This window comes from Pleurodeles waltl, chromosome 12 (genome assembly GCF_031143425.1).
Source record: "Pleurodeles waltl isolate 20211129_DDA chromosome 12, aPleWal1.hap1.20221129, whole genome shotgun sequence".
Taxonomy (NCBI): Eukaryota; Metazoa; Chordata; class Amphibia; order Caudata; family Salamandridae; genus Pleurodeles; species Pleurodeles waltl.
This window is the reverse complement of record NC_090451.1, coordinates 711010026-711022201: the sequence shown is the minus strand read 5'-3', so window position 1 is coordinate 711022201 and position 12176 is coordinate 711010026. Positions and strand designations below refer to the sequence as shown.

Sequence of the window (12176 nt, the reverse complement as noted above, 5' to 3'; positions counted from 1 at the left end):
GCATGATGCAAACCAATCAGAAATGTTGCATTATGCATGGTAATGTTTAAAGATTTTTTTATTTAAGAAAAGTCTGTTTAGGGAAAACATTGTCATTAACATGTGAGTCAATCTTTGCTGGCCACGTCGAGTTGTTGGATGCAGGATGTTTGCTTTGCTGGATTCCGCCAACAAGCCTTGGTTGAAGCAAGTACGTGGTTTGTGTCAAAGAGGAGCTGCCTGGACCCAGGAGGGACCTTGGGGTCTCAACTTGGACTGAGGAGACAGAGGGGGCTTTCAGCACTTCAGAGAGCCCTCTATAGACCAGGCAGCACTCACGGGAGTCACAGAACACGGAGACAAAGAAAATGCAAAGTTCGGTCGTCGCAGCACTACACTGCAGGATCCCATGCCGCTGAAGAACAATTCAGGAAGCTGCATCGCAGGATGGAGTGCTGGGGACCTGGGCTTTTCTGTGCACAAAGAACTTTTGAAAGAAGTGCACAGCCCAAGGAGCTTCAGAAGACGCGATGCACAGGGGTACTGTCGCAGCACGGGGAGGCAAGCTCTTACCTCCACCAAATTTGGACAGCTAGACCTTTGGACAGTCTGGCTCACTTGGGTCCACCACCTGTGTTCCAGGGAGCACACTCCTCATCAGGTGAGGAGTCCTAGAGTACCTGTAGCCGTCACATAAGGGAGCCTGCCGAAGCAGGGAAGTGACTCTGTCACTCCACTGAAGATTCCTTTGGTTCTTCTGGTGCAGGGTGAAGACAGGGAGTCATCAGAGCATGTACAACTTGGAAACTGTTGCAAATGCTGGCAGGAGCTGAAGTTGCAGGTCACAGGAGCCTTCCTGGATACTTTGTTGCAGTTACATCGGTTCCTGGAGCAGTCTGCTGTTGATCCAACGGTCAGAAGGTGAAGCAGAGGATGCAGAGGAGTCCTGGAGGAATCTTGCAAACCGAATCTGAGGAAACACCCAGATGAGAGACCCTAAATAGCCCTGTGAGGGGGATTGGCTACCTACCCAGATATGCAGCTATCAGGAGGGGTCTCTGACGTCTCCTGCTGGCACTGGCCACTCAGAGGTCTCCAGAAGGTCCCCACACCTTGGAATCCAAAATGGCTAATGCCTGGGACACTCTGGAGGAGCTCTGGGCACCACCCTTGGGGTGGTGATGGACAGGGGAGTGGTCACTCCCCTTTCCTTTGTCCAGTTTTGCGCCAAAGCACGGACTGGGGGTCCCGGAACTGGTGTAGACTGGATTATGCTAAGTGGGCACCATTTGTGCCCTTCAAAGCATTTCCAGAGGCTCTGGGAGGATACCCCTCCCAAGCCTGCAACACCTATTTCCAATGGGAGAGGGTGTAATACCCCTCTCCTAAAGGAAATGCATTGTTCTGCCTTTCTGGGATTTATCTGATCAATCCCCAGGAGGGCAGAAACCTGACTGTGATGTGGCAGTAGCTGGGGCTGCAGTGGAAACCTCAGAGAGCTGGTTTGGCACTACTAGGGGTCCATGGTGGAGCCCCCAGGGTGCATGGGACTGTCCCCCCAATACCAAATTTGGATTGGGGGGGTCAATTCCATGATCTTAGTCACCTCACATGGCCATATTTGGAATTACCATTGTGAAGCTACATACATGTATTGACATATATGAAGTGCACGCATGTGATGGTATCCCCGCGCTCACGAAGTCCGGGGAATTGGTCCTGGACACCGTGGGGGCACCTTTGCTAGTAATTCAGTTTGTAAAAAAACAACAGTAAACGAGGGAGGTCGGCCGGCTCAGAGGGCAGCCCTAGGAAGATGAACCAGTGTCACTCAAATCTGCAGGTTCCTCCCCTGCAGCTGTTCACTGCACAGCTCCCCCACAGGAACAAACCTTCTTCAGAAAAGAGACAGAACTCACCTGGGGCCAAGGCTGTGAGGGCCAGAGGTAGGGAACAGAGGAGAACCACAAACATGGCAGCTGCTCGGATTGAACTAATCTGAAAAAGAAGCACATGTTTACCTTCAGCAACTAAACCACATACAAGGCAGCTTCAACACTGAAGATGGGTTTTTAATTGTTCTCCTGAAAAATGTGTACAAAGATTGGGATGAGAACACCTCGGGCAGTGTGAAAACTAGGGAAGAAAACAGACTTAATATCAATGTCAGGTTGACTCTTTGCAGTGTTTTGTTTGGGCCTCTGCTTCACTGATTAAGGAACCAGTGGTACCTCCAAAGTTAGTGATGTTAGGGGTATGGGTGGCTGTGGTAGGGGCAGAGGAACAGTATAATTAACATGTACCTTAAGTAAAAACACCAGACTCAGTTCTGCAGGTTATTTTGTAGCGGTTGAGATCAACTCTTCCTCAGGTGGAGGAGAGCCGGTCTCTCCATGGCACCCGTGGTCCCTCTGCACATTACAGCCCTGGGAAGGTGGCTGAGACTACCATGTCATTGTGCTGGAAGTGGAAGGTGACCGAGATGTGTCCCAGAGGCAAGACTGGCCAACATTTCTTTGGGTTAGTGATAACTTTCATGCTCTGATGCCGTTCAATGTGTGGTGGTTCATTTCCTTTTTATTTTTGTGGCTTTGTATACAGGGTGGTGATAAATTTCACTCCGCCGGCAGAGTCAGTGGCGTTTTGGCAACTCCGCATTACACATGTTAGTCAGAGTTCTGGCCAAATCCCACCAACCGCTGTGTGGTAGAGTTTTTTCTCGTGGGCACCTCCCCAACGGTAAGTTTCCGAGTACGAGCGAGATTTGGCATCTCCTATCACGACTTTTGGTTGCTAGGCGGGCACTCTGCAAGATTTCCCCAACGTGTGCTGTCGAGTCCGGTTCACACTTAGAAAGCTGCCGCTTGAGTAGAAGCGGCAGCAAAATCAGCTCAAGAAGCAATACTCCCTGGCTCGCCTCGTGGTGCTGTTTGTGCAGAAGTTTCAGTAGGGAACGAGTTCCTGGTGCTAAAAATCAGTGCAACATGCCTAATTCCACCCATTTGCAGAACTCTGCAGAATGTCACTAGGTTATCATGTAACTCTGCGAGTTCTGCACACCCCTAGCTTTCTTCAGCATGTTATAGGTTCGAAAAAAGAGATGCAGTGATACATGATAAACAACACTTTACATGTATATTTACAGGATGCTTGATTATGTTGAAAAACACCAAGGTGGTGTCTTGCATGAATAACCTACACCTAGAGAATAAACAGGAACTGCAGATGACGGTTCATGAAAGGATCACCAAGGCACCGACTACAACTTCTATGAATAGAGTGGGTTATTTATCACACCCTGTAAACATATCTTCACTGGTGAGATGCATTTACCAGGCACGGTACACGGTGCATGTATATTTTCTCCCTTCTCTGAAACTAGGCAGTTTACTGTGCTGGTCCTTTGTAATCTGCCTGCATCATTGTAAGTTTAACTCGTTTGTGCATCCTCATGTCTAAAGTCCTAATCACAAGCTGGAGGATAAATTAATTTGCAAACAAGTTGAAAGCTCTAAATAGGACTTATTAATAACTTTAAAGACCAAACTGTGAGGTCAAGACTTGTTAGCATGGTGCCTAAGAGGAGGGTCAAGGCTAGTGTGCAGAAGAGGAGAAATTGGAAGGACCAGTCACCAGGACAGAGAGAGAAAGGAAAGGATAAACGATGAGTGGTGGAAGGCTGACAGGTGCAAACAGAGACAGAGCAGGAAGATTCTAGTTCTGAGCTTCGCTGGCACTTTTGGCAAGAATGGAGTGTGCCCTCTCGCAGGCACTGAGATCTTTGGCAGTGCATAAATCCAGGAGCATCAACAGTACTCTTGCTAGAGTAGGGGAAGAGGTTTTAGAATCATATTATCCTTGGAAGCTGAGGTATTCATAGGTGGTACCAATCCACAACACTTCATCAGGCAGTGCATCGAAGAGTGCCACAACACTCCACAAGCTGGCAAGAGCCTCATCATTTCACCATGGGAGCAGTGAAGAGTGCCATAATACTTCACCAGGTGTTAAACAGAACAGATCCACAACACGTCACCAGGTGGTGGTGTATCGAGCAGATGCACAACACGTCACCAGGTGGTGGTGTATCGAGCAGAACCACAACACTTCATCGGACAGTGCATCGAAGAGTGCCACAACACACCACCTGCTAGAGAGAGCAACAACACTTCACCAGGTAATGCATCAAAGAGTCCCATAATACTGCACCAGGTGTTACATAGAACAGAGCCAAAACACGTCACAGGTGGTGTAGCAAACACAACCACAACATGTTAACAGGTGGTGTATCAAACAGAGCCACAACACTTCATCAGGCAGTACACCGAAGACTTCCACAACAATCCATCAGCTATAGAGAGCAACAACACTTCACCAGGTAATGCATCAAAGAGTAAAACAACACTCCACCAGCTGTAGAGAGTCACAACACTTCCCCAGATAGTGCATCCAAGAGTGCCATAACATGTCACTACGTGGTGCATGAAACAGAACCACAACAATCCATCAGCTAAGGAGAGCAACAACACTTCACCAGGTAATGCATCAAAGAGTAAATCAACAGTCCACCTGTTGAAGAAAGTAACTGCACTTCCCCAGATTGTGCGTCGAAGAGTGCAATACATCACCAGGTGGTATATAGAAAACATCATCAGGTGGTGCTTCAAACAGAGCCACAACCCTTCATCAGGCAGTGCATGGAAGAGTGCCACACAGCACCCTACCAGCTGTAGAGAGTCACAACACTTCCCCAGAAAGTGCATCCAAAAGTTGCCATAACAAGTTACCGCGTGGTGCATGAAACAGAGCCACAAGACTTTACCAGCTGAAAAGAGCCACAACATTTAACCAGATGATGCATCGAAGAGTACCATAATACTTCACCAGTTGGTACGTCGAACTGACCCACAACACTTCACCAGGCAATGCATCGAAGAGTGCCACACCAATCTAGAAGCTGGAAAGAGCAACAACACCTCAACAGGTAATGCATCGAAGAGTGCCATATAATCTAGAAGCTGGAAAGAGCAACAACACCTCAACAGGTAATGCATCGAAGAGTGCCATAATAACACACCAAGATGAGAGCCACAACACTTCATCAGCCTGTGCATTGACGAGTGCCAAAACACTCCACCAGCTGGAGACAGTCACAATACCTCACCAGATACTGCATCATAGAGTGCCATAACACGTTACCATGTGGTACATGAAACAGAGCCACAAAACTTCACCAGGTGATGCATCAAAGAATAACCTAATACCCCCCAGGTTGTTGTATTGACACTACGTCAAGTGGTAGATGGAGTAGAGCCACAACACTTCACCACATGGCACATGTAATAGAGCCACACCTATTCACAAGGTGGTGCATTGAAGAGTGCAACTATGCTTGACCAGACAACACATTGAAGAGAGAGACAAAACACTCTCCTAGTGGTGGAACAAAGAAAGACATACCACAAGTGCCTCAACAGTTCCCCAGGTGTTACCTGCAAGAAAGCCATAAGGTGGTGCTGTCATTTGACAAGTGGTTTGGGCTTCCAGGCATTAAGAAGTATCTAAATATAGATGATACAGTGCCTGCTCAAACTTGGGCTCATATTTATACTTTTTTAGAGCAGCATTTGTGCTGCGTTTTGATACAAAAACGGTGCAAACTTACAAAATACAATTGTATATTGCAAGTTTGCGCTGATTTTGCGTCAAAAAATGACGGAAATGCGGCGCAAAATAAGTATAAATATGGGCCTTGGTGTTGCTTGTAGAGATCAACTTAAAATTTATAGGGCTATAATATCACTTGCCAGAATATCATGGTATGCAGAACATTGTGAGACATAGGACCTCATTACGAGTGTGGCGGTCTGAAGACTACCACACTCACGTGCATGCTCGGACTGACCCAACTTTGGCTGTCTGACCGTCCAATTACAACCCTGGCAGGCGGACCCACCAGGGGATCGCCATCCCTCTGGGGATCATGGATCCCGACGGCATGACGGCAGTCGGGCTTGTAACCAGCCAGGGTGGCGCTGAACTCAGCGCCACATGGCTGATTACAACCCCTCCTTCCACAAGCCTTTACCTGGCTGGACCGTGGTTAGGGTGGCCTAAGACTTTTGCCATGCTGAAGATGCTCTTCCACATGACATTTTGGGTCTGCCTGCAGTAATGCAAAGAGGAATTATTGTTGAAGGGGGTAGGGTTGGCCTCATAACTTTTACCCCATTGGTTAGGAAGTGCCCAGGAGTCACCTCTACCCACTAGCTGGTGCCAGGTACAAATGAGGCAACTCCAGGCATGCTCTTCTGAACACTTCCTGGACCTGCATAAGATCAAAAGAGCACTGGACCTGCTATCTGTGACCAGAGAAGAGCACTCAGGGACTCAACCTGCTCCCCCTTGTACATCCAACAAAGTCAACGGGACAGATTTACTGAGATTTTGTGTCTGGGTTACTTCACATTTGTGGTGCAGCCCAATGCAAAATCATTTTTGTTATTTAGTAAGCCATGCAAAGCAACTTTGTGTTTTTTCGTGGTTTAGTAAATACAAAGTAACTCAAGGCAGCACGTAGCGTTGCCTTGCCTTACCTTGCATTGGGAAGGCATTCCATGGATGGAGCATGGGTTTTCCCGTGCATCCACCCATGGATTTTGGCGCATTCCAGATTTACAAAAACTTGCAAACCTTTGAATACGTCAAAATGTTACGCCTTTCCCAGTGAGGCTTATAATGAGAATATCTTTATTTCTCTGTGTTATTTCCTCTTTCCACGTGTGCTGCATTTTGCAGCATACACAGAAAGAGGAAAACACTGATAAAGATGTTTTTATGCAATAAACAATCCTGCCTGTAATGCTCTATAGTGCAAGGGTACCTGCCTTTGTGATAAGCTGCACACTGTGCACCAGTGCTAGGAAAAATGCACCATATCTTAGCTGACTTGGCATATTTCTGCTGTCTCCTTTTTGCACAACTTTGCCTTCTGCATTGCTTGAAAAATGAGCAAATCTGCCCGATAGACTCCGAGGCACTGTTGGCAGACCTCAGTGCTACAGTGCGACAACCATCTGCGAGAGGTCATTTCTACTGATAGATTGATTCATTGACCAAGCTGACAAGTGACAACTGGCCCTGGACTGGAATCATCTGTTGGCCTCTGCCCGACATCCAGTCTAAGTGCCTCCTGTGGTTGTTTGGGCACCAGAAGAAAGTTTGGATACCTTTGAAAACTTTTCCTTCAGAAAGCAGTGGAATTTACAAACATTTTCAAACTTCCTGACTTCTAGACGTTTACAAGGAGCAATCAGCTTGGTGCATCTGACCCCCACTCCATTGCATTTGCCCTAAATTTGAGACTAGATCCTGGTCTACAGTGACCATTGACACTTTACTTTTGCTCAGTACTTTTTCTACTTAAAGCTTTAAAAATTCAGGTTCTCATTATTGGATTTTTGTTATCTTGGTAGCATTTTGTTTATTAAACTTAATTCTATTTTGCATATTTGGTTTGGGACTTTTATTGTTTAGCATTTTACCTTTACTGCTGTTTTGCTAACTTTTTAACAATTTACACATTTCCCTAAGTTAAGCCTGTCTGCTCTGTGCTAAGCTACCAGGAGGTTGAGCTCTGGTTAATTCAGAGTCTTGGAGGGTTCACCCTGACAAGGGTTGTGAATATCCCTTGATGTGGGTACTCACCCACCACAAATAATAATATCATTTCTTACAACTGTGATTTGTTTCTTCCAAATGTTTTACATTTGATCTTTGACTGGAAATCAGGTGGCCTCTCTAGAATATCAGTGTTCACCTTCTGCATCCAGGAGTTCTGCACATGTGGATAAATGCAAGGGCCATGTTAAGGATGTTTGGCTGAGGACCTAGAAAAAACTGCTGCTTAAGGACCCTGCTGGAGACAGACCCCGTCCTGCTCAAACACAGAGTGTATTCAGCATGCATTTCTTGCTGTGAGGATGCCTTGGACTCTGTGCCTGATGGAAGGCTGTGAATTGTTGCTCAACCATATGTCCTCTCCCCTCTCCCTTGAAAGCGGTCCTCAAAGCCTTCATGTTTTGTCTTCGTTGATGATGTGAGAACCCCTGGTGCTCGATGCCTGTATGACCCTGTGCTGCTGTTGAATGAACAGATGTTCATGTAATATCCATCAAATGCCACTGGCTTGATCGCATTTCTTCAGTGACACATAAACATGCGAGGCCCATGTGACTGCACCCTGCATTCATGGTACTTCTTCAGCGACCAGTGATCATGTGAGGCTTTTGCATTTGTCACATTTCTGCAGTAATCAGTGACTGCACAGGGCATGGTGCCTGACCCTGATTCGGCCTCTTTGGAATCCTGGCTTCACCTGATGGGTGTGAGTCCCTGCTCTGCCACTGCTGCCCTCCCAGTAGGCGTAGAACTATGGCTGTCATCGTCTCCTTGACCAGACGCCCTGGAGAGTTGTGTGACCGCTGACCAGGTCAGCTCCTACTCCCCTGGGTGACAGGAAGCACTTTACATATCTACTGTCTGATTGACTGACTGACCTCTGTTTGGGTCAGCACCTCTATACCCTGATCAGTGACAAGAAGCACTCTATAAATGTACTGATTGATTGATCAATTCATTTAATGATTGATTGTCTGACCACTGTCTTGGTCAGTGCCTGGATACCCTCACCAGTGACAAGAAGCACTCTACAAATCTAGTGATTGATTGAATGATTGATTGCTGTCTCGATCAGCGCCTGGTTACTGTCACAAGTGACAAGAAGAACTCTACAAATCTACTGGTTGATTGGCTGCCGTTCAGCAGTGTTGTCCATGGGCTGATGGGCGATGGGACTCCTCAGGTATCGAAATGCGCTAAAATTAGCAATTTCAAACACGAGCCGCGCTTGGCTGTGATTTAGGAGGTAGCACATTTATGTAATCCTTGCAAAGTGTGCAACAGCTCAGGACATTTTTAGGATCAGAGCAGCTGGTTAGGCAATCTTAAAGACCGTTTGTAATACCATAAAGTTTGTTATAGTTAGTGGGTATATTGCTTTAATAATAACAAACGTTTTATAACTTTTACAAAAATAATAAAACTTCAAGGGTAGTATAATTATTGCAAGTGGTGTCTAGATGTTCTACTCCACAGCACTGTGCAGGAGTATGTTTTGAGTGTTTTACTTTATTAATCCTCAGAGCCTTGAAGACACCGCAGTTGACTGAGCTCGCAGTGGTATCTGACCCCTGTGCTACCAAGGTCACTGGTACGGCTTGATACAGTGGTAGCGCGTGACACAAAAATTGCCTAACAGTGCTTAGACTTGGTCTTACACACCCAAGTTGTAATAAAATATATTTTTAGTTAAATATGTCTGTCAGATATTGAAAATATAGAATTCCAACAAGCAAAAGTTTACTAAGAGAGAATTAATGAAAACAATTAAACAATACCAAATGGGGTCATAAAAGAATTGAAAATTCAATTTTTATATAATTAAAACATTGTCTAAGAATTATTGGGGCATCAATAGACCTTATTTCTCCTCTTAATGATTTTGCAAGAGCTCTGCACCATACTTCATAAAAATAGGTTTAACATAATAACAATGACTTCCATGAAATAAGAAACAAGCAAAAACAAATTGGGGGAAGCATATTCTGCATTAAGAAGATAGAAACAAACCCCCAGCGACTTGTGATGAAAGAGTGGCCGATAGAACTGAGTCTAAGGAGGAATAACTATCCTAAATTTACAGATGGAATTTTATAAAAGTGACGGAGAGAGATATCAGATCACAGAGAACATAAGGTGAAGGATACAGAAGCTTGAAGGGTAATTTGATTAATTCCTTATTTCAGTGCTCATAGGGATCATTTCGAATCAATATTATCACAACTAAATATTCCTTATTCTTCAAATGTGCTATTTGGTGGGTTTAGCCCATTTGATTTCATTACGATCTAGTTTATTCCAACATTCATCTAACAGAGTCTGTCTGAATGGGACAGCATAATCAAGATATGAAGGGAGGCATTCACTGCTAGAAGCCACCAAGCTGGCTAACCCAGTTGTATGCTCATGGCTTAAAGCAAAGGTGGGGGGGTTTCTAGGAGCTTCTTTCTTGAAAATCCCATTGGATTTCATGGTTCAGGATTCTGCACCATGCAGGACTTACAGAAGGATTTTATAGTTGAAAGCCTTAAGGAAGGGATCGAAGGAGAGACTTCCAAAATCCCTGTTATCCAAAATTGCTAAATCATCTGCATATAAAAATCACACAAACAATCTTCAGAGAAAGAGAAGACTCAATCCCACAAAGACAGAATTCCTCCTGTTTACCAAGATTTACAAGCAACACATCATCTACAACTGTAAAATGAATGGAAGGACTCCTTGCCAAGTGGTTCAGATTCACAAAATGCATATCACCAAAAACTAAGACAGTTTGCCACTATCTCTTTCTAAAGAAAGTGACACACTTTCTCAGAAAAGCAACTTCAGAATTACATTCAAGACTTCTTTTGTTCACATCTGGATAACGCTAATGCCCTGATCCTTGACCCCCTAGACTCCTCAATGTGGGCCCCTTAAGAGCGTGCAACATGCAGCAGCATGCCTCAAAAATGACCCTGAGATATGGCCACATCACTCCAGCACTGATGGATCTCCACTGGCTCCTCCTGCCGGTCCACACCATTTCCAAAACCAGCTGCGTCATCTACAAAGCCATTGTGACTGGCACCACGTCTCCCAGGGCGACCAGCTCACCATCTCGGGAGGCTTTCAGCAAACCCACATCCAGGACACCGTGAGACTGAGGACGAAGACGTGCAACAGAGACAAAGACACCAGCTCTACTTGTTTTATGCACCCAGAATCTGGAACCACAAGAGTATCTCCACCAGGACCGCCCCAGTGATGCTCCAATTCAGGAAACTGCTGAAGACTCTTCTTAGAGGAAAACTCCACCATGATGTAATAGCCCAGTCTCACTCCTAGGAACCTGCTGCCCCTCAAGCCTATGTTGTTGCCTTGTACCGTAGTCTGCTGTATTTCAGCGAGGCTTGTGCTTTGTAAATGTGAGATACATACAACACACATCACCTCTGGGCTCACTAGCAGCAGCACACAACATCAGCAGGCGAGCATTTAATGTCAAATCACTAACAAAAACCAGTTCCTCTTCCATATCACTGGACATGAATATGCAATGCTGTCCAAGAACACACAGGGAAAAGGAGTCTCTCAGATATAAAACTTGTCCAATCAACGAACAGAAACTGAATCTCCAAATACCGAAAACAAAACAACGATACCTGTGAGCAGGTAAGGGGCCGCTTCCACAGTGCTGCTCCTGCAGAAGGAACTAACTTCACTGACAGTGAGGATATATATACATCATCCTTTCATGCTGACCTATGCTTGCTGCCTTTGTGTTTGTAACAGGAACTGGGCCACAAACATAGATTGTGTACAATTCAATAGTCTTCACTTTGGAGCCTCTAACAAAGGGAGATATGGATTATCCACAGCAAAAGCTGTTCAAACAGAGCAAGGGCTGGGCTTGGCTAGCAGGGAAGTTTCACCATGTGGAATAAATAAAGCCCCCTTGGCAGCCGTATGTCCAGTACAATCAATGCCACCTGCGCTGTCCTGCGGTTTCCACCCTTCCTTTGTTAGTGTCCATGCACTGCACAATGCACGCAGACCTCAATGTGTGCATCACCTGAACAAACAACTGGGCGCCCGCCTTCCATCTCCGGGCAGAGATAAACCTCGAGCAACATGCTACATGAAGTGGCAACCTTAAAGCTAACTTAATTCCACTTAAGTAGTAAATGGCATATATTTTAGTAAAACACTGAGAAGAGGGTTAACGTGAACATGGCACATCTTGATTTATGCGTGCGGAACTCTTGATGTGGGGTGTGCCCCTCAAGTACATCACTCCAGAAAGCAAGAACTTACATGCTAGAACTGAGCACCTCAACTGCAGAGAGAGCCATCGGCTCATCGAGAAGTGTGGGTTAGGAGATCTTTAGGGGTCCACAGCTGGAGAGTGCTAGGAATGACTAACTTTTTGTGTCATGTTCCCCCAGATTTTTGCTTTCTATAGCTGAGACAGTTTGTGGTAGCCTTAGGGCTCTATGCACTTTACCCTTGCTAACCAGTGGTAATGTGTGTGTGCT

At 45.6% G+C, this 12176-nt stretch overlaps 1 protein-coding gene across 1 annotated transcript in view; it reads right to left on the bottom strand.

Moving 5' to 3' along the window:
• The window catches only part of LOC138267866 (rheacalcin-1-like), a 41787-nt gene extending 30441 nt beyond the window's left edge, over positions 1 to 11346 (bottom strand). Inside the window, exons 1-2 of the mRNA XM_069217092.1 lie at positions 11304 to 11346; positions 1899 to 1977 (exon numbers count right to left, since the gene is read on the bottom strand). Coding sequence (XP_069073193.1) covers positions 1899 to 1953 — 55 coding nt within the window. The 5' untranslated portion in view covers positions 1954 to 1977; positions 11304 to 11346. The remainder of the gene's footprint in view (positions 1 to 1898; positions 1978 to 11303) is intronic.
• Between the last annotated feature and the right edge of the window lie 830 nt (positions 11347 to 12176).